At 59.9% G+C, this 20,360-nt stretch overlaps 1 protein-coding gene across 3 annotated transcripts in view; it reads right to left on the bottom strand.

Annotated features, from left to right (window-relative positions):
* SLC38A10 (solute carrier family 38 member 10) overlaps positions 1 to 20,360 on the bottom strand; it is a 34,684-nt gene that overhangs the window by 1,535 nt on the left and 12,789 nt on the right. For 2 of the 3 annotated variants that reach the window (XM_074343946.1, XM_074343948.1), the window contains 10 exons: positions 19,666 to 19,768; positions 18,729 to 18,911; positions 16,447 to 16,558; positions 16,128 to 16,234; positions 9,733 to 9,889; positions 4,633 to 4,800; positions 3,887 to 4,327; positions 3,217 to 3,333; positions 2,081 to 2,161; positions 204 to 374 (listed from right to left, as the gene is read on the bottom strand). In XM_074343946.1, coding sequence (XP_074200047.1) covers positions 204 to 374; positions 2,081 to 2,161; positions 3,217 to 3,333; positions 3,887 to 4,327; positions 4,633 to 4,800; positions 9,733 to 9,889; positions 16,128 to 16,234; positions 16,447 to 16,558; positions 18,729 to 18,911; positions 19,666 to 19,768 — 1,640 coding nt within the window. The remainder of the gene's footprint in view (positions 1 to 203; positions 375 to 2,080; positions 2,162 to 3,216; positions 3,334 to 3,886; positions 4,328 to 4,632; positions 4,801 to 9,732; positions 9,890 to 16,127; positions 16,235 to 16,446; positions 16,559 to 18,728; positions 18,912 to 19,665; positions 19,769 to 20,360) is intronic. The other variant, XM_074343947.1, reaches the window with a different exon arrangement.

A 20,360-nucleotide genomic window follows, 5' to 3' on the forward strand; every position in this document is an offset into this window, starting at 1 on the left:
CGACACAGGGACTAAAAGAACCGGGCTTGCCGGCAACTAAGGAACACGAACCGCAACTGAAATCAGGCCACAGGGGCAGATCCCGCTGCCCAGGACCCACCCTGGAGACACCGGCATCTATGTGTTAAGTGACAGCCCCCTTCCCCAACCGGGCACGGCCACAGTCCCCTCCCCTGCAGGCCGGGTCCCCCTCCCCAACTTGCCATCCTCACTGTCCCCGCCGTCCTGCCTCTGCTGGTGGATCTCCTTGTGCTGCTCTTCAATCACCGCCAGCAGCTTCTCCTGCTGGTCCAGGAGGCGCTTCTGCTGCACCTGCTGTTCCTTTATCACTTGCAGCAGGACAGCATGGTCCAGCATCTCCACCCGGCCAGCTTCTGGTGTTCAGAAAACCGGAGAACACACACAGTCAGAGCCTGCCGGCTGCAAAGGCACTACGCTAGGCTGAAGGTGGCGTGATGTGCACAGAGATGCCAAGGTGGCCTGCGGGACCCTCCCCGAGATCCCCTGGCTGCTCCTCTCCGTCCAGCTGGCTCAGCCAGCACCCAGGCCACCCCGGGGCAGAGCCATGGCCTCTCCAGTGACCAGACACCCTTCCAACTGCTTTGGTCCCAGGGTTTATGGGGGCCGAGAGGGAGGTCCCATAATGACCTCCCATAAGAGGGAGGTCACAGCAATGACGGCAGTCTGGGCTGGGACCTGGGACCTGTGAGCTATTCTGAAAAAGAACACTGGTGCTTTAAGAGAGCTTCCTGCAAGGAAAGACTTAAACACAATCGGAGCCATCTTCCTCTTCAGCAGAGACACGAGCTGGGGCCTCAGAGAGACGGAGGCTGTGACGCCGCTGCCACCGGCCCCACCTCCCCCAGGAAGCCGGCTGCGGCTGGCACGGAGCAGCGCCAGGTGAGCTGAAGGGAGGCAGCTGCAGCCGGCATGGGAGGAAGCCCCCTGCAGACCGTGGACCCAGAGGAGGCCCCGAGGCTGGACCCTGAGCATGCGGGCCGCTCACGCTGCACCACGAACGTCCTGGCACCGAGTCAGCTCTTCTCAGCCAACAGCCTCGGTTTAAGTCACTTTTAAACATGATTGTCTACAAACAGGAGACTATGACAGACGACACGTGCACAGGTCGCCAGATATAAAAGCTCAAATCGGAAGAAGGAAGACCGTTTTGTGAGTGGCGCAAGCCGACACCCCAGAGGGGGCCCACGTGCTGGCAGACACGGATGGGCTGGCCTGTCCTCCATAATGATGACCTGTGATCCTCCAGACAGGGCAGGGCTGGCCTCCTCCCAGAGGCCGGTGCCGGGACATGTGGCCAGGCAGGCCCGTGAGGGACGTGCCGAGGCCAGCCACGGGGAGGATGGGCCCCTGCTCCCTGCCAGGCTGGCGTCCACACATCCTAAGGTGATCGAGGTGCCTGCCTGAGAAAGCCTGGGTTCTGTAGGTCGGACTGGGGCTCTGCTCACCCCTTCAGATGAGGACACAGCGTGTCCCCACGGGCTCGAGGCCTGCCCCCCTTGGCCACGGCCATGCTGTCACCCTGGGTGTGGTGCACACGCTGCTGGCACCACCCATCCCCAGTGAGCGGGTCTCCGCCTCACTGGCCTGGTGGAAGGAGGCTGGAGCGGGGAAGTCCACCACAACCCCCCAGGAGCAGGTGGGACAGACATGAAGCAGAGTGGCGGTGCCGGGCCCACCACCCCGGGGCCCCAAGCTCTTGGATGGGATGGAGCCATGCGGATGTTAATCCATCAATACCAGGCTGTGCACATGGCGGAAGTCACACACAGGCCCCGCCCTGTCTGGGGGGACAGGTGCTCATAGGCTGCACTCGGCTGTGCTCCGGTGACAGTGGAGCCACCGCAGGGCTGAGGAACCAGGGCATCTGTGCAAGAAGTGGGGCAGGGGCATTGGGGGGCCCCACCTGAGGGGCTGCGGCCTGGCCGGGCAGGGGGCAGGCCGTGTGTGGCTCCTGAGGTCTGCCCCACGCACAGTGCAGTGGGACCCGGGCCCACACCGCCTGCTCTCGCGTCTTTAAACCCCGACAAACGCCTCACTGTGATGCCCTCCCAACTCCTACCTGCCACCATCTTTCTGATCTCAGCTGCATGTCCCATCGAGAGGCGTGTGGAGAAAGGCAGAATAGGAGGCCGTGAAAGTTCTTTTCAGAAAAGAAAAAGTCAAAGAATCAAATAGGCTCAGGCAACAGGTTATAAGGACCAGGACCAGTAACATGAGACTGAAACCAAAGAAGAGATCACGGGCGGAACCCCTGGCGCTCCCGGGGTGCTCCGGAGCCACAGGGTGCTAGCACCCTCAACTCTGCCTCCCTGGCCTCTGGGTGGGCAAAGGCTGGGCCGGCTCCCTGCCCAGTCCTCCAGGCCAGCTGTCCCGAGGCTCGTGGAGGAGGGAGGAAGCTCGTAGGGCAGCAAGGTGCCAGTGTCCCGCGACCCCCATGTGCAGACCCAGACTCCCAGCACCCAGAGTGCACCCCAGGGCTGCTCTGCGGACGCTGCTAGCAAATACGGTGACACAGGGGACTCAGACTGGGCGGGGACCAAAAACCAGGATGGGCGACCACCGGCTGTGACAGCTGCCACCACCTCTAGTGCGGGGGCAGCGCCCGGCCAGGTGGGGCCACAGGAGGGGGGTCGTTAACAGTGAAGAGCTGGGAGCAAGTAAAACGGGACGGAAGGCCTAGAGGAGGCCACAGGGCAAGTTTCATTCGCTGGAGACAAAAAGTCAGATGAGCTTGCGCCGCAGGACTGGCACCGGGGCTTCACCGCAGGTGGACATGGTGCCGCTGCCACGGGTCCCAGGACAGCAGGAAGTCACCCGCCTCCCCTTCACTAATGCCCCACACCTGGCCGGCGCGTGGGGAACGTTATCGTATCTACTTTGAAATGAAAAACGAATGGTACTAGACGTGACCTTGACCTTTTTTTTTTTCCAAAGGGGGAGAAAAGGAGATTAAAAAACGTTTTGGCTGGGGGGGGGGCGCCAGAGAAGAGACTGTCAGTGGGAAGGGGGCTTTTTAATGTCTTTCCTCAGCAGGAAGCTCAAGAGAGCAGAGGCTGGGACCCAGAAAGGCCCCCGAGATGCCAGGCACCTGGAGACGCCAGGCACCTGTGGCTCTGTCCCTGTCGTCACCGCGTCTGGAAGGGGCAGATGTCTCCAGGCCCCGGGGGGAACATGGTGAGAAAGCAAAGGCCTTACCCTCCAACTTGCTGCCGGCGTGGTCCCCTCCAGGTCCCTCTGCATTCCTCTGCTCCCGGGGCTCTGCCTGTGGCCCTGCCCCTGGGGCCGGCTTCTCTGGGAGGGGGGCCTGCCCACCTGCACACACAGTGAGGACTCAGGAGGTTTGCAGAAAACGTGGACGAACGCAGAGGAGGGATAAGAGGAGGTGACAGGTTTTCCCTAAAATCACCCTCCACTTCGCCCCTCCCTCCCCTGCCAGCAGTTTATATTCAACCTGATGATTACCGGGGAGGCAATGAAAAAATATTTAACAATCTCACAGGCTTGTGGCAGGGAGCCAGTGGTAACCACCTTTGCCAGTTAACACGTAGGAACCGTCCTCAGCAGCCCTGGGACGGCACTAACGACGCGGCACCTGTCAGGCCAGCTGTGCCCGTGCGCCCAGACGTGCAGGAGCACACGGCACGTGACGCTTAGCGGTCTGGCAAATAACCGAGTGACAGATATTAGCTTAGCTGTCAGATCGCCAGACTCCTGGTCACCCCGCCTACCCAGATGCAGAGGCCAGCTACGTTCACACGCTGATCTTGCGAGAAGAGAAAGGCAGCGGGACAGAAGTGAGGGTGGTCAGTCCCTCCTGCCCCTCCCCAGCCTCTCCCGGGCCCACACCGAAGGAGCCGACACCCACCAGGCTCGCTCTTCTCTGCCGGCTTGGCATGGTCCAGTGGCGGGACTCCGTCCGCTCTGTCCCCTGCACCTGCCACTGGGATGTCCTTCCCCTTAGGGAGCACCATCTGGGGCCCTGGATGCACAGCCCCGTCGCCCGGCCCCACGGGCTCCTCTTTCACGGGCTCAATGGCTGGCTGACCATTTTCTTCTGGAACCTTCTGGGGAACCTCAGGAAGACCGCCCGCTGCCTCCAAAGCCTGGTCTCGTCTGGGTCTCTCTCTCTCTGAATCCAGCAGGAGCGGCACCACCTGACCCTTGCCCCCTAGAGCCCTTTCATCCACATGTTTGGACGGATGCTCATTCTCCGGTCCCTCTTGGTCTTGACCTTCATCCACCACCACCTTGTCGTGAGGGACGGGGGGTTCGTGGCGGTGGGCCTCGCCCATAGGTACCGCAACGCCTGGAAGGAGACAGAGGACGTGGTGGGTGAGCATGGAGGGTGGCCCGGCCTTCCCGCCCAGGGCCTGAGAACAGAGTTCTAATCCCAACCGACCGACCACCCGACCAAGTGACTGCTGTCCAACTGAGGTCTGACGCTGTTCTAGGAAGTTACAAGAGTGGCAGCCTCTGTCTGAGTCACAGGATGAAGGGGCAGACAGGGCCGGGACCGGGCAGGGCTGAGGGAAAGACCTGCGGGCCCGAGAGCCCCTCCCCATGGACGCCAACAGCCCTCTCCACCCTCCCGCCCGAGAAGGGTCACACCACCTTGACCAGGGCGATCCAGCTGCACCTCCTCCGGCTTCTCCTTGGTGTCCTCCCTCGGGGGCACGTTCACAGGGCCCTTGATCTGGGCCTGCTCCATCTCCTCTTTCTCCTTAGGCAGCTTCGGCTTATCCCGGCCATCCTCAGCCGCGTCCACAGCTGGCTTCTGGCCTGGAAGTGCAGCACAGATAACACAGCGGGGTTTCCACATGGCTGCTCCGCCAGTCAGCAGGGCAGCGGGGCGGTTTCCCTGCACTGTAATCACGTTTCCCAGTCGAATGGTGGAGCCTAAGCTGTCACTTTTTTTCCTGTTCAATCATTAGCAGCTAAGCAGCACAGGAGACCGTCATTTTCCATGTGTATTCATAACAAAAATACGTCAAAATGCAATGTGCAATTTACACCTAACTGGGAGCAGAGGAGTGACACTCTATGCAAGACTGGCCGCCGCCACCGGGTGGCAGCATGAATCCACCACCTGAGGCCTAGGGACCCTAAGTGCCTGCGTCCTCCCTCTCTGGGGACAACCACTGCGCCCAAGCCCAACCCCTTGCCGCAGGCCGGGGTGCGCATGGAGCTGGGGGGCTTCTTACTGCTGATGTGAAAATTCTCCTCAAAAGGAAGGCGAGAAAGAGACAGAGCCTGCAAAGCTGAGCGTTCCCGCTGCCCACGCCACCCCGTAACCCACACAGCTGGCCTCACCCTCCAGAAGGCCCGACAGCGGGTGTCCGGGAGGGTGGCAGGAGGACCGCCTGCGGAGCCGGGCCAGGATGGCGCCTGCTGGGAACCTCTCTCCACTAACAAAGCCACTTGACGTGTTGGACAAACGCGGCAGAAACTGAAGAATTATCCAGGAGAAGAGACTTCTAAAAAGAGTCACTTCATCCCCAAGGCACAAAGCAGCCGCTTCCCCTCTCAGGGCACAAGCTGCCTGGCAAAGGGCAGGCGGAACCCCCGGAGGTGGCGGGTCTGGGGCACTCACGACAGTCCATTCAGGCGGGCCTGCTCCCTTCCCCCCCAGAGGACATGGGCCTGGGACAAGCTGAGGTGGTGGCCCGGGGCACCTGAAGCAGCTGAGGGGCGGTGTCTGAGACAAACTGGAGTGGGGGGGCCCTGCCGGGCAGAAGCCAGACCCTGGGCTCCTTGTGTGGCCAAAGGACCGACTCAAATAAGCACGTGGCATCTGCGCCACAGCTAGCTCCACCCCCACCCCCGAGGAGGCCCCTGTGCTCAGACAGGAGGTGTCTGTCCAGCAGGTTACAGAGCTAAGAAGGGGGCTGGGAAGGGAAGGAGAAGCACAAGACATTCCATCGCAGGACCAAGTAATTTGCTCGGCAGAAACAAAATTCGCCCATCATCAGGCCTCGCAGTGTTGGGGGGGGGGGGTCCACCCAGGCTGCAGAGTGACCTGAGGCTGGGCGTGAGTGAGGGACGCTGGTGCACAGCGTGGCCACACCCGGCCCGCAGAGCCTCGTGGCCGACCTTGGGCATCAGACAGCGTCTCTACAAGGAGCCGAGCTCCTCGTGGGGACAGTCTGCCAGCAACGCCTCTCAGCAGCAGTGAGACTAACAGAAAGACGGGCATCACCCGAGCGGCCGCCCCAGGGAAAGACAGGTGCTCAGGCCCAGTCCTCCTCCAAGAAGTGGCAGCAGGTCTGCGGGGAGCAGCCAGCAGAGGGCGCCCCAGCCCCAAAGGTCCTCCTCTCGGCCTCAAGGTCATGGCCTCCACTACTAAAAGCAGGAACCAGACCCATGTCTGTGGTGCCCCATGACCTGCCCGCCTTGTCCACACTCAGGCCCTCCTGGTGCTGCCCTGGGCCAGGAGCTCCGGAGACAGACGTGCCAATGGACATCACTGGTCAGACTCCTTCCAGAGTCCTGGGGGAGCTCCAGGCGATCCTTTACTGGCTCAAGGTGTAAGGACCTAAAGGCTACCGAAACCCGCGGATGTGAAACCCAGGACCGGGCGGCAGTTTGGGGATGCCACGGCCAGAACAGGCCTGCACACTGCACTGAACAATCTGCGTTCCAGGCTGGCTCCACCTTGGAAGATGGGGGTTGGGGCTGGGGCTCCTCCTTGTGGACTCTGCCCCGCAGGAGCCGTTCTGACACGGGGGCGTCTCTCTCTGTGTGATCAGTAAAGATGGAAGCCGTCCTCCCTGACGGCTAAACACAAAAATAAAGTGACTTTTAAAATCGCAACTGGGTCCCACAGGTGGAGCCCCTGTTGGCTGGAGGGGACCCCAGGTTCAGGAGACGCACAGGCCCCCAGGGCTGTGCACTCAATGCTACTTTGAAAGGCCAGGCCCTGCTTCTGAGCAGCTGTGCTGACCACCTCGAAGTGGCCGCCTCGACGCCACCGTGAGGTGTTGCTCGGTAACCCCGCTCCTCCTGACTCAGGCAGCAAGGGGAATCCTGACTGTTACACTCCTGTCTCTGGACGTGTGGGAAACCCAGCGGGTCTTGGACCTGGCTCTCCTGCAGACAGGCAAGTCTGCCCGTGGGCAACAGGCAGAGGCGGGTGTGCCATTCTCTGCGGGACCCGTGAGGGCGGCCAGGTCACTCTGGGCTGGACCCGGGAGGCAGTGCCCCTCCCGCCCCCAGGAGCCCTTCTGAATTTGGCTGCGGCTGGAGTGGTTATGTCAGCACTGGTGAAATGTGCTTAGGGCTGTGTCCTGACACACGGGCAGAAAGCTGGACAGAAATCAGGCAGCAGAGCGGTGGTAACAGCCCTTCTCTGCGGGGCACAGGTGGAGCTGCGGGGCCAGGGAGAGGAGGCAGGCGTGGCACCAGGCCTCCCCACAGGCACACTGGCGTCTGTCATGGGGATTGGAGCCCTCCTGTCCACACGCACGGGCTGCTGGCATAGCAGCAGAAGGCGCACAGCCTCAGGAGAGCAAACACGAAAGAGCTGGGGGATGCCAGCTCCTGCTTGGGCCCGTGGGCCCCCTCAGCCACCTATGTCCCCACATGTGGACGTACTGCCACCCACAGGCCCCTTCCTCTCCTCCCAGCAGAGGCAAGCCGGGTCCCACCAGGGGAAGGGACTCGATGTACAAGAGGTCAGGCCAGGGCGGCCTCAACACCATGAGGAGGTGCGGGTGGGAGGGAGAGGAGGGGAGGGACACACAGTTAGGAGAAGGAGCTACGAGTATTTCAAACTCTGAACCACCTGTCAGACCCGGGGCGGGAAGGCATCAGGCTTGAGGTGAGCAGCCTCAGAGCCTTTCCTGACGGGCTCGGCCACCTCTTCCGAGAGAGAGCACCGGGCTGGGGGAGCGGGTCCTGCGTGTCCCCCAGGGCAGGACTTCCACGTCAGTCCTGAGGCCAGCTCAGGAGCTAAGGAACGTTGGCACTGTCCTGGCCTCTATGACACTAGAGAGACCAATAAACCGCCCCACACGCGGACGGGAGACGTCTGCCGGGGAGCACGGCCAAGGCCCGCGGGCCCAGCTCTGCTTCCACAAGGCAACCCGTGAATGATGGGGGAGGCTGGGGGTGAGAAAAACGGAGACCACGTTAAACAAACGGCGTGTGGTTCCGAGAGGGGCCATGTGTTTTGTTACAGACTCGTGGAAAAAATGGAAACCAGATGTGGCCGTGGCGGGCTCCAGGTGAGCCAGAGGCCCGCCTCCCCGACAGGACGCAGCTGCTAGCACTGCTTGGGCTGCAGTCTGAGCCACGCTGTGGGGACAGGCAGCCCGGGGCCGGCTATGCCGACTGATGCCAGGAAGCCCGCCACCCGGCAGGCTCGTGGCCAGCAGGGACGGCACACAGGACCCAAGACGCCAGAGGGGGTGCGGTGGGGGAGGGAGGACCCAGCGGGGCTGCCAGCAGGGGTGGAGGAGTGACACCCTCCTCCCTCTTCAAGTGACTTTTTCCCCGTCCAAGTGACCAAGTCCACGCAACTCAGCGTGGGGCACCCAGGCAGCCTCTGACCACTGACTTCTCTGTGGACCCCACCGTCCCTCGGGGCTCTCTCTGCAGGGAACCCCCAAAGGGGGAATCTTGGCTCACCAGCCCTCGCCATCCCAGGAAGGCAGAAGAGAGCATGTCCAGCTACTCCTGGCTCAGGGCTCCCCGAAAAGAGCCCCAAGAGAGACTGTTCTCCCACAGGGAGCTGGGGCGGGGCTGGCTCCGCAGACGTTCTCTGAGCACAGGGAGGTGAGGCAACACACCTGAGGGTCCCAAGCCTCCGACTGGGCCGCAGCCAGCCTGGCCCTGCAGGAGCCCACCCCGCCCGCCAGCCCTTGGGGCCTCTCCTTTCTGTCAGTCACAGCAGGTGCCGAAACCCGGGCTCCACCTGGACTCAGCCACCACCGCCCAAAGGGACCTGGAATCCACCAGCAACCAGCACCGCCCCCAGAGGGGGGTGCCAGGCGGGCAGGCTGGGGAACCTCAAGCCGAGGCAGAGGTGAGCGGACACGCGCTCACTACGGGTGTGAATACAGGACCCCAGCGTCGTCAGGGCAGAAGCCCCCACAGCGAACGTTCTCGCAGCACCGCCACCAACACCCGAACCTAATGCCGCTGGGAGCTGCCGGGCGGCCGGCACGGGCCGGGAGGAGGGGCCCTCCCCGCACCCTCCCGTCTCTGCCTGGGAAGGCACGGGCTCCAGGCGCCTCTTCTCTCCCAACCACCAGGCTGCTGTACCTCGGGAAGCCGCGCTTGGAGCCTGCCTGCACCTCCCTGGGCGGGTGGACAAGAAATAACACGAAGTGGGGAGCAGAGCCGAGGGGGGTCACTGACTCTGTCCAGGGAAACCCAGCTCGAAAGTCACGTCCTCAAAGTGAAACAAGCATATGTGAGTGGTGCCCACATTTACTTACCTGTTAGCGCACTGAGCGGGGGCACTGAGCTCTCGGCCCTGCTGCCCCTCATCCGCTGTGCACCGTCTGTCCTCTGCACACAGGTGGTGCACCTGCCAGCCCCCTGCGTGCCCCCCCCGCCCCTAAATCACCAAACAGGATAGAAGCAGCTGGGCAGGTAAGACAGCCTGCAAAGTGCCACCTGTGTCCCCGTGACCCTAAGGTGACGCTACCAGGGTGTCCCTGAGAAGGCTGCAGGGAAGGGGGCCTGTGTTTGTCACTGGGAGCCACGTACCTGGGAGCCAGGCTGCCTCTGCCTTCACCTCGCCCTCAGCCTCTCCAAGCTGGTCGCCTGGGGCTTCCTCGGCCAAGTCCACAGGGCCTTCCTGGCTCACGGACAGGGTGGTATGTGTGCTGACCACCAGGATGCCCAGGCCAACCCAGAGCACCACCTGGAAGACACCAGACGCAGAGCTACAGGGTCACGCAGAGCTTGCATCCCCACCCGTTCTGGGAGGGTGCCAGCGTGAAGCCCCCTCCGTGAGCACAGCACGGAGGCCCCAACCACACTGACCACAAGAAGGTGACGGTCCCTAACTGATCAGCATGGCCGAATCACGGGCCAAAACAGTGAAGAGGCTCAGGGAGGGGCCACACCCACCAGCAGGCCTCTGGGAGGGGGAGCCAGGCGCCCTGCACACACCTGCGGCTGCAGAGGTCAGGCCCCTTGATGTTTCCAGACAGAAGACTGAGACCCTCAGGGTCCTTGCTTGTCTCTTCCCCTCACCCAGGGGCCCGGCGGAGGGCCCAGACCACAGGGTGCCCAGCTATGAATGACCTGCCCCCAGCGTGACGCAGCAGGCTGGACACGCCTGCAGCTGCAGGGCGCAGACGCGGAGACACCCCGTCCCCTTGGGTGCAGCCCAGCAAACTAAGCTGGAGGCACTGCTGCTCGCGTCCCCACCCCGTCCCTCCTGTGATGGCCCTGAAGCCATCATAAAGGCTGCCCTCAGTGACTGGCTCACCAACCCCACCCAGGGAAACCCCGCCTCCTCCTGTAGCTCCTGCGGGGCCGGGCTCCGGACACCTCTGCTGCCGCACCAGTGGACACGTGTCTGCCCTTCCCGACCCGGCCCGCCTGGCTCTCCCCGAGGACCAGGAAGTCCTGGGTCGGCAGAGCGGAGGCGGCCTGAGCGAAGAGCAGGGAGACACCGCCTCTTGCCTCCATGCACTTAGAGCCAGAGCACACACGTGTTCTGAAAGGCACGCTGACCCTTTAAAAAATTTCAGCTCAAAAGAACCAGTCCCAGGCCCGGCACAGTAAGAGATGAGAGAAGCTGTACTCCTGCAGGCGGGAGCCGATCAACGGGGAAAACCTGGGAGAAAGTCTGTCTCCACCGCTGCCTCTCCAGAAACACTGAGCTGGCTGTGCCCGGGGCCGGCCGTGGTTCAGGGCGGCCTGGCCAGTGCCCGCGGGCACGAGGGGCCCCTCTGGTGCTGACCGCTGGCTGTCCCCAGTCAGGGCAGGGGGGGTGCTGCTGGACTCGAGCCCCTGGGGTCTGAGCAGCATCTGAAGTCTGTACAAGACCCAGCTCAGGGCCAAGGGCTCCTGGCTCCTCCCCACAACCCTGAACCACTTTCTTAAACGTGGTGGATGCCCAGCGTTGGCTGTGTGCTCAGAGATCAGCGTGGTACAGCTGCTCACCGTGAGGAGAAGGTTCGTAGAGCAATGCTGGTGTTCAGGGGAAACCAAAGCAGTCTTAATTTTTTTTAAAAGAAACTTTAAATCCCTTACATCTTGTATTTCTCCAGCTGATGGCTGAAGAACAACAGAAAAATCCATGTCCGGACCAGGACCCCGCGGTACCAACAAGATGAGCCCTGAAGCACCCACACAAGAAAGGAGCCCCGCCAGCCCTGCCAGCCAGGCGGGGGGCCGCTCCGGAGCAGCCCGGGGACGGCGCCCGGGTTGGGGGCCCATGAGCCTGGGCTTTGCCAGCTGAACCCCGTCGGGCACAGAGAGGTGCTTCACGTGATTCTACGTGTGTTTAGTCTACAGACATGGAGAGGCGCACAAAGGTGCCTGTTCACTTCTATAAGTGAAGCCAAAGCCAGCGTGAAGCTGGACAGCTCCACTCGGGGACACGCCGAGCCGGCCCCGACCCCTGTGCCATGGCCAGAGGTGCGGGATGACACAGATGAAGGAGAAACAGCTGGTGGGGGAGGTGAAGTCACCAAGAGAAGCTGTGAGATCAGTGGGTGAAAAGCTAACACACGGGGAACCTGGAGCCTCCCGACGCACAACCAGTCAGAAAGGCAGGAGGAAGGAGACACCCCAGGGCCGCAGGCGCAGGTCCAGCAGGTGGAGGCAGGGAAGGAGGGCTGAGCGCAGCCGTGATGACCAGGAGGCTCACAGGCACACCCTGCAGATGAGCCAGAGGATCAGGGGAACGACTGTAAGTTTACCCACAGCTTCAGTGAATTCCAACCAGGCCAAACCCCAAAAGTTGGGTTTATCTTTGTTAAGAGTCAGATCGGCTGATTCAAACATTTATATGGAAAATAAATAAACAAGGATATCCAGAAACATCATTAATGAAAGAGGAAAGCCCAGAATGAAAACGTTTTCAGAGCCACACGACCCCGCGCGGGGAGCACCAGGGCGAGGCCAGCCACGGCACTGGGCGGGGTGGCCGGGAAGCTAAAACGCAAGCCCGAGGCGAGCCCAAACACGTACAAGAATTTCACACACGGGAGCAGTAACGGTTCACGTCGGCGGTGGGCTAGCAGTGTTCTGACAACCAGGGAGCCATCTAGAAACTAACTTAGGGTACCTACTTTGTTTCTCACACCAAAGCAGAATTCAGATGGGTCAGAGATTTCAGTGGAAAAACAAAGCCACAGAGGTACTAGAAGAACTGAGGGAAGAATCCCCTAAAACAGCACCCGGGTGGGAAGGCCGTTCTAACAACGACGTTCTTCCTCCCCACTGAGACTTGACAAAGCGGGAAATACACTTGCAACCTGGCAGGCAATGGGCTAACTGCATATCGTGAGCAGCTCCTGACTCACTGACCCCTGGCTGAAGACACTGGGGAACAAGCTTAGCGGCCGAGACTTGAGAGGCGAGGCCTGTGAGAACAGAGGCGGCACCGCCGGCTGCCAGCCCAGGCTTCTCCCACAGGGTGCGGAGCAGCAGCCTGCAGCCTGCACAGATGCACGGGACGGGCTGCAGGCCTCAGGGACGAGGGGCCACAATCTGGAGAAGAGGAAACCTCAGGGAGGCACCCACGTTGTGTGTGCAGCCCTCCCCCGAGGCACATGCCAGCGACCAGTTGCGCAGACTTGCACAGAGAGCAGATGTCACAAGGATGAAAGCTAAGTGGAGTACGGAAATCCGTGGGCGACCTCGTCTGGCTGAGACTTGGGAAGGAGTGAGGGCAAACCTGAAACAGATTTGCCTCAAGTGGACACAGGTCTCCTGCCCATCCTCTGCCCACTGGACAGAGGACAGCATCACCCAGAGCCTCTGTGATTTCTCACACACACCTCCACAAACTACCAAGCACACCAGGAGATGGGACCAGGTCACAGAAAACCAAGAGGGTGCAAAGGATCAATATAAACAAATGTTGACTATTCGAAAAGTAAGAACGTGGTGTTTAAAATATAAATAAACAAGAGTTAAAACATCACTGGATACTTGCCTTGCCCAGAAAGTAGTTAAAAAAAAAAAAGAACTAATTTATGGTCAACTCTAATAAACCAAGGATTCACATTAAACTGCCTTGTATAACCTCTAGCAGAATAGAATGTACACCACCAACTAACAGAAAGAATAAAGAACACAGACTTAAAATGCTTGATTTACCCAAAAGGCAGCAAGAAAGAAACAGAAAAAAAGGACAGACGGGACAAATAAAAACCAAAGAGTAAGACAGAAGCTTTAATCCCCCTAAGTCAGTCATTTTATTAACTGTAAATAGTCTGAAATACTTCTATTAACAGACTGAATCAAAACAAAACTCAACTATATGCTCTTACCCGAGATGTACCTTAAATATAAAGGCACAGAGAGATCAAGAGAGAAAGGGTAACAAAACTGCACTGTGCAAACATAAACCCCAAACAAAGCTGGGCTGGCTGCATTACCTCAGACCAGGCTGACTGTAAGGAGAGAAGCGTTTCCAAAGATGAAAAGGGACATTTCACAAGAAAAAGGGCCATTTTAATAAGACATAACCATCTTAAAACTATGCTCCTAATAACACAGCTTCAAAACAAAATGTTGAGAGAACTAAAGGGAAAATAAACAAACCTGTAATTACAGCAAGAACTGTCACACCTTTCTCATACCTGACACGCAAGATTAAAAACTCAGCAAGAATGTGTAAAATCTAAAACCAGCCATCGGTGGTAAACGCGACCCCGCCGCACGCAGCACGCTGCGCCCCACCGCAGCCGGACACTGGCAGGACGGGCTGCCTGCTGCGCCGCAGCGCCAGCCCCGCCGCCGTCCAAGGACCGAGGCGCCTCGGCTTGTGCACGCGCACCATGCCCGGAATCCATAAACGCCCACAGGTCTGGAAATCTAAAGAAGCCATTGGTGAAAGAAGAAATAAGGATGGAAATTAGGAAAAGTTGTGAGTTGAATGATGACGCCAAGTTTTCCACCTACAGTTTGATGCATCCCCAATCAACAGCCAACAGCCTGTTTTGGAGGAAGGTGACGAGCCTCTTCTAAAGCTGAGTTGGAAATAAATGCGAAGGGCCAACGACAGGAAAGACCGTCCTGAGAATGAAGTTGGTGTCATCAAGGCTCATTGCAAAGCCTCAGCCATCGACACAGGGCAGCGCTGGGATGGGAGGGACCCACAGGCCAGGGACGGGAGCCCCCGTCCCACACACATGGGAGATCGATGACAATGGTGTCACTGCAACGTCAGCGGAGGGTGCTGATTGGCACCATGTCGACAGCCATGCAGAACACGGACCCAGACCCCTGCCTCACGCCAGTCATTCCAGGTGGAGTGTGGCTCTAAATGTGAAAGGAAAAATGAAAAGCTACTACAATGTTACATGGGAGGCTATCGTCAAGACCTCGAGAGAAGCAAAAAGTTCTTAAACAGCACATAAAAAGCACACAGCAAAGGAAAAAAATTCCAAAACCTGAACTACACCAAGATGAAGGACATCTGCTGATCACAAGGTGTCATTAAGAAAGTGAAAAGGCAGCCAAGAGTGAGAGAACACTTGTAATACAAGTTTCCAAAAAAGTCGTACGGCTAGTCTTTTAAATAAGGAGACAGGCAACCCAGTGGGTAAAAATTGGGCAAGACTTGAAAGGCATTCACAAAAGAAGACCCCACACGGCTCAGAAGCATCTGAAAGGTGCTCAGCATCAACAGTCACCTGGGGACTGCAAATTAAAACTCGAGTGCAGTCCCGCTACACACCTGTAGGGAGGGCTGGACCCTGAAAAACGGACAGCAGATGTAAAAGCAGCTGGATTTCCAACATGGTGCCTGAGGACCACTCTGGAAAGCCAGGAAAAGTCTGGCAAAATCTACAGGAACTGGACAGCACCCCAGGACCCAGCCATTCCACACCTAGGTGACAAACAACAGTGCACACACGCGCACCCGAAGGAACGTGCGGAGCAGCCTGTGTGGGACACGGCTCTGGGTGACCGTGAACTTCCAGAGCAGAACAGCCCGGAGCAGGGAGACAGGCAGACTCCCCCAGCCCCGCAGTGACGTGCGTGAACTCGGGTGACCAGGCTGGGCAAGGAGCCAGACACGCACCGACACTTCCTGTGAGACACTGCTGGAACCAACTGGAAAGGCAGGCAAGCTTATTCTACAACGTTAGAAGACAGACAAGCAGGACATTGGCGGAGGAAAGACGAGGGCAGCCCAGGGAAGTGTCGGGTGCCAGAATGTTCTGTCTCCGCCCTGGACAGGGTTTCGTGCCTGGGCTCTCTAAGCAAACCGTTCATCAGGCTGCCCGTGAGAACGGGGCTGTGCCGTGTCCGCACCGCACTTCCGAAACGCTTACAAGATGCACCAGACAGAAAAAGCGCAGCAACTCCTAAAAGGTGAGCCGAGGGCACGGACTACTGACGGAGAGAGAGGCGCAGCTGCACCCCAGGGAGGCCGAGACGCGCCGCCACCCTCAGGCAGACGGAGCGGCAGTGCTGACCTGCACACAGGCCCTCAGGGATCCCGTTCCCAGAAGGCGTCCTAGACTCTTCCTCAAATACATGGAAATGCTCGTGCGCAGTCATGCACCAAGGTTTTGTCCGTAACAGGGAAAGGCTGGAGAGGTGGCCCTGCAGAGATAGTCCTTAGCGAGACCATAGGGGTGACCTCAGGAGGGATGGGGATGGGGAGTGTGCAGCACACACGGATAGCCCGGTCCCCAGACAGACATGCAGCCATTCGGGAAAATCTGTTCAGTATCTGATGCTCAAATTAGCAAGCTGGGGTGACTCGGATGCCAGGCCTGCAAAGCCTCCCCACCCACAGGCGGCCCTCGCTGCCAAGGCTGCTCCCCGCGGCTTAACCCCACATGCGGACCCACGCTGCTTCTGTGCTAAGAAGCACGGCGAGCTCACAGAAGCAATCAGGAGCGCGGCCGCCTCCCCGCCCCGCCCCGGGCCTGCCCCGAGCGGGGCCGCGCAGCACGCACCTGGGAGGACAGCGAGCTCTTGTGGACCTTCCTGGAGATCAGTGCCGGGCAGATGAAGCAGATGAGGCTGCCCATCGTGGCGCCTGTGAGCCCCAAGATGGTCTCCACTGGGGACGAGAGCGACAGGGGTGAGCCAGAAGCGAGCACAGCCAGCAGCCACCTCGCCACGAAGGCCCGTCGGCACGCCCCTCCAGACGGCAGTGGGGAGCGGGGTGCAAGGGCACAGGGTGTGAGATCTGACACACCCGCGGCCCCACGTGCGACAGCAGGATGGGCAGCAGGGGAGGAAGGGCCGGCAGCGGGTGCGGCCCCCACTCACCGTTTGGGATCATGATTCCACCGAACATGGTTCCGAACACGACCGAAAGGGTGAGGGCTTTAAACCGCAGGGGCGGCATGTAGCCTCCAGCGGCGAAGGTCCCGTCTTTTTGCTACATGAAAAAAAATAAAAACTAAAGACTTTTGCAATGACCGGTTTCCTCTCCTCTCTCCTGTTAGCAATTCCCCAGGCGTGTCCACCCCGGGGGCGGCAGGCCCGCTCTGGGCGCAGGCAGGTCGCCTGAAGGTGGACCTGCGAGCGGAACTGCAGACACCAGGGAGGCACAGGCTGCTCGTCACGGCCACTGCGGGGACAAGCGCAACTCTGCCCTGAGATGCAGCGGCGAACCTCGCTCCTGGAGCCACGCCACCCATGAGGGAGACCTGTAAAAGCGCCGCACTGCACGGGAAACAGAATGCAGATCTGTCTCAGGGGATGTGCGCGGGTCTCAGGGTGCAGCGGCCCCCCACGCGCACGCGCACCCTCATCTCCAGCAGGCACGTCCAGGAAGAAGACAAGGAGAGAGGTCACGACCGGCCGTGATCAAACCTAAGAGACTCCACCTCCAGCCTCAGGCTCAGCGTCCATATACGCGGGGACCGGGAGCATCCCGTCAGGCTGCGGTGAGGACCAAAGGGGGCGAGAGGAGTGAAGCTTCTAGAACAGCGGGGTGCACACAGGAGGGGCTGACCACGATTCCTGCTACTGTGCTAGGAAAGCGCCATTCAAGTAAAGCTTCAGAACCTTCCAGAACTAGGGTGTGGAGGCCCCCGACGTCCAGAATTGTCTTCTGACAGGCAGCTATCTTAGGATGGACCTGTGAGGGAGGGCGTTAGGTCTACACTTTCTAACTCAGGAGCCTGCCTAGAAATTTACCCAAGAAACACTCCACGAGGAGAGGAAGAACCCACATCTACATGCACGAGGAGGTCATGAGTTACTCCTGAAGGTCAAGGGTCAAAGGCCAGCAACAACCGGGACAGCTGACCAGAGGCAAGAGCAAGGGATTCTATGGGAACAGGTGGGCCGGAGGCAGGAGGAGAGCCGCGCAGGGGGTCGGGGGCAGAGACGCGCACCAGCCCTGCGGGCAGCAGAGCGGCCACCCCAGTGAAGATGGAGGTTCTGCGCGTAAACCCGCCTCCTGACAGCATTTCCTCTAACGCCGCTGCTGACTTTTTAATTCAAAAAATGAGTAAAATATGTTATTACAAAAACACAAATGCTGTTCAGATATGAAATGCAAGTTTGCATCAGATGGAAGACCTGTGGCCACGTGATCGGACAGAGCCCAATCAGACCGTGCTCGGTGTCCAGGTCCCTGGACAGCTAACTGGGGGGGTGGGGGGGCCTGGGGTTCCGTCATGAGGCACTGTCCTTGGTGGCAGAAACCACGGGAAGCTGCCTCAACCACACGCCAGCCACGTGGACACTGAGCCTGGTTCCAGTTGTCCCAAAGACCCAGGCAGCCACCCCCCATGCGTCTCCCAGACTCTCCCCCTCCCCCAAGGCCTAGACAGTTCACATGGAACTTGTGTGGCCACCAGGGGCCCTGGCTGAGACCACGGACCAGGCTCAGAGACTGTAGGTGGGAACACAAGAACAGCCATGACCTGGGCCCTGTCCAGGGACACGAGTTCCCACCCAGGCCCCTCCATCCACCTGGTGGCAGTCAGGGAGCAAGGAGAACTGTAGTTCCCATGGTATGTTTGACAACTGCTTACAAAGGATGACGTGGCACAGGGCCTACACACACGACAGCAAGCGAAACTCGGCCTCCCTGCAGGCTTAGACACCTTTTGTCAAATTGCTAAAACTTCCAATTACACAAATGTAAAGAGAATAGTGGTCCAACCCCAGTGCCCATCCACCCACCCAGCTGGCCGTCATCAGCTCCTGTCGATCAAGCCAGCTCTTCTGAGCTCCTGGCCACTCCTCTCATGCAGGGTGGAACTGAGGCCAGCCCCTGACACCCCTGACAGGGGGAGGAGCGGGGAAGTCTCGGGACACAGCCTAACCTGCCTGGACACTGGGCCTGACCCCACATCTCCTGTTGGAATCAACCTGATTGATCAGAGGCTCTTTTCTCCAAAGTGGGTTCAAAAAAAGATCCCCGTTAAGAGATTTCACTCTATTTGAGTTTTTGATGTTTATCTAGGAAAAGCTCTGCCGGCCAGTGCCCAGGAAAATGAGGATCTAGCAAAAGCCACTGGAGGAGAACGCAACTGAGACCCGGGCGGCAACGCTTCCCAGCAGGACACCGTCAAGGGGCCCGAGCACCTTACCTGCTGCTCAAAAAGCAGCGTGTTCAAGGCCTGCCTGCAGGGCAGGATCATCATGGGGAAGCCCACGGCCACCGACATCATGAAGCCCACGCGGATCATCTCCGTCACCAGGTTGGATGGGAAGTGCATGAGCACGTTGCCTGCTGTGGTCTCCGCGAAGCTCACATAGCCAAAGAACCCCACCTGCGGGAGGACAGCAGCAGAGGGCGTGTGGCGGGACCTCGTCACAAGCAGGCCCGGCAGCTCGCAGACCGCCTCCTGGACGAGAGAGGCGGGCGGCCTACAGGCGAGGGTCCAAGGTGGCTTCTCACAGGGACAACAGGGCAGCAGGAGGAGGAGCTGCCCGGGTATAAAGAGGGCGCCAAACGCCCCACAAGACCAGCAGACGGGCTGATCTTAATCTGGCTCAAAACCCACGCTAGGGAACTGTGGGGCAAACCACGGCCCCACGGGCTGAGGCTCAGTGCGGAGGGCATTTGCGAAGCCGACGAAGGTGGCAGAGCCACATGGTTCAGGGGAGTGAGCCAGGCTCTCAGTGTATTTATAATTCTACTTGTTACATGAAAAACACAAGGGACCGGAAAATTAAAAGACTAGCGGGAAAACCTACATGCACTGTGTCTGCACCCGTGGGCTGGAGCCCATGATGTTCGTTCTCTGCTTTTCTATACTCTCCGATTTCTACAATGGACCACCTCTCTACAGCGAATCAGTGGAGGTCTTGGGGAGGCAGGGAGAGGAGGCACTCCTCCTGGGACTGGGACGGACACCAGCACCAGCAGGGGGGGTGCGGGGAGCGGCTGGGCCGGGAGCTGAGTGGACCAGCAGAGCTGCCCGGGGGGCTGCCACCGCCACCGCCACCACCACCACCCGGGGCGGGAGGGAGCAAGGGCAGGCCCGCAGTGGGGCCTGGAGGAGCAGGAGGGAGGGTCCCTACCGCGACGTAGAAGGTGGTGACCACGTTGAGGGAGGAGGCGAAGACGGAGCTCATGGCCTTCACCGATGGCTCGTCCAGGCTGTCGTAGGTGGGCAGGACCTGGCTGTGTGAGAGGGAGCGACTTCACAGAGAGGCTCCAGAGAGACACACCTTCCCCCGGGGCCCCAGCCAAGTCTCTGACAGCTGCCTTCCCACCCGGAGGGCCACCGCCAGAGCCGAGGCCACAGTCTCCTGCTACAGGATGGCACTCGCAGCCCTCCCCGAACGCACGCTCTGTGAACGGCTCAGGCTCGGAAGTGCCGCAGAATGAGAGGCCGGCTGTTCCGCGGCAGCGGGAGCACGACCGCTCAGGGAGCCTGGGGCCGGGCTGACGCAGCCCGTGTTTACAGGGCAAGCAGGAAGCGGTTCAGAGCATCTCTGTCAAAAGAATGGAAAGTCAAACAAACAAGCTGGGTCACCAGCCCATCTCAGCGCCTCAGCGAGGGGGCCAGAGGTGCCGCCGGGCGTGGGAGGGACACGTCCAGCGGGCTCTCTGCTAACGGCAGGAGGGGCCTAGGCACCTGCGACAGGTGGGCCACAGAGAAGACGAGGGTTAGCCGTGCAGCCCGGAGGGAGGGGTGACGGTGCCCCAAGGGAGCCAGGCTAGCGGTCCTGCCACGCAGGAGGCCGGGAGGGGGCGCGGCAGGACGTAAATG

The sequence above is a fragment of the Camelus bactrianus genome, chromosome 16 (genome assembly GCF_048773025.1).
Source record: "Camelus bactrianus isolate YW-2024 breed Bactrian camel chromosome 16, ASM4877302v1, whole genome shotgun sequence".
In the NCBI taxonomy this organism is placed as follows: domain Eukaryota; kingdom Metazoa; phylum Chordata; class Mammalia; order Artiodactyla; family Camelidae; genus Camelus; species Camelus bactrianus.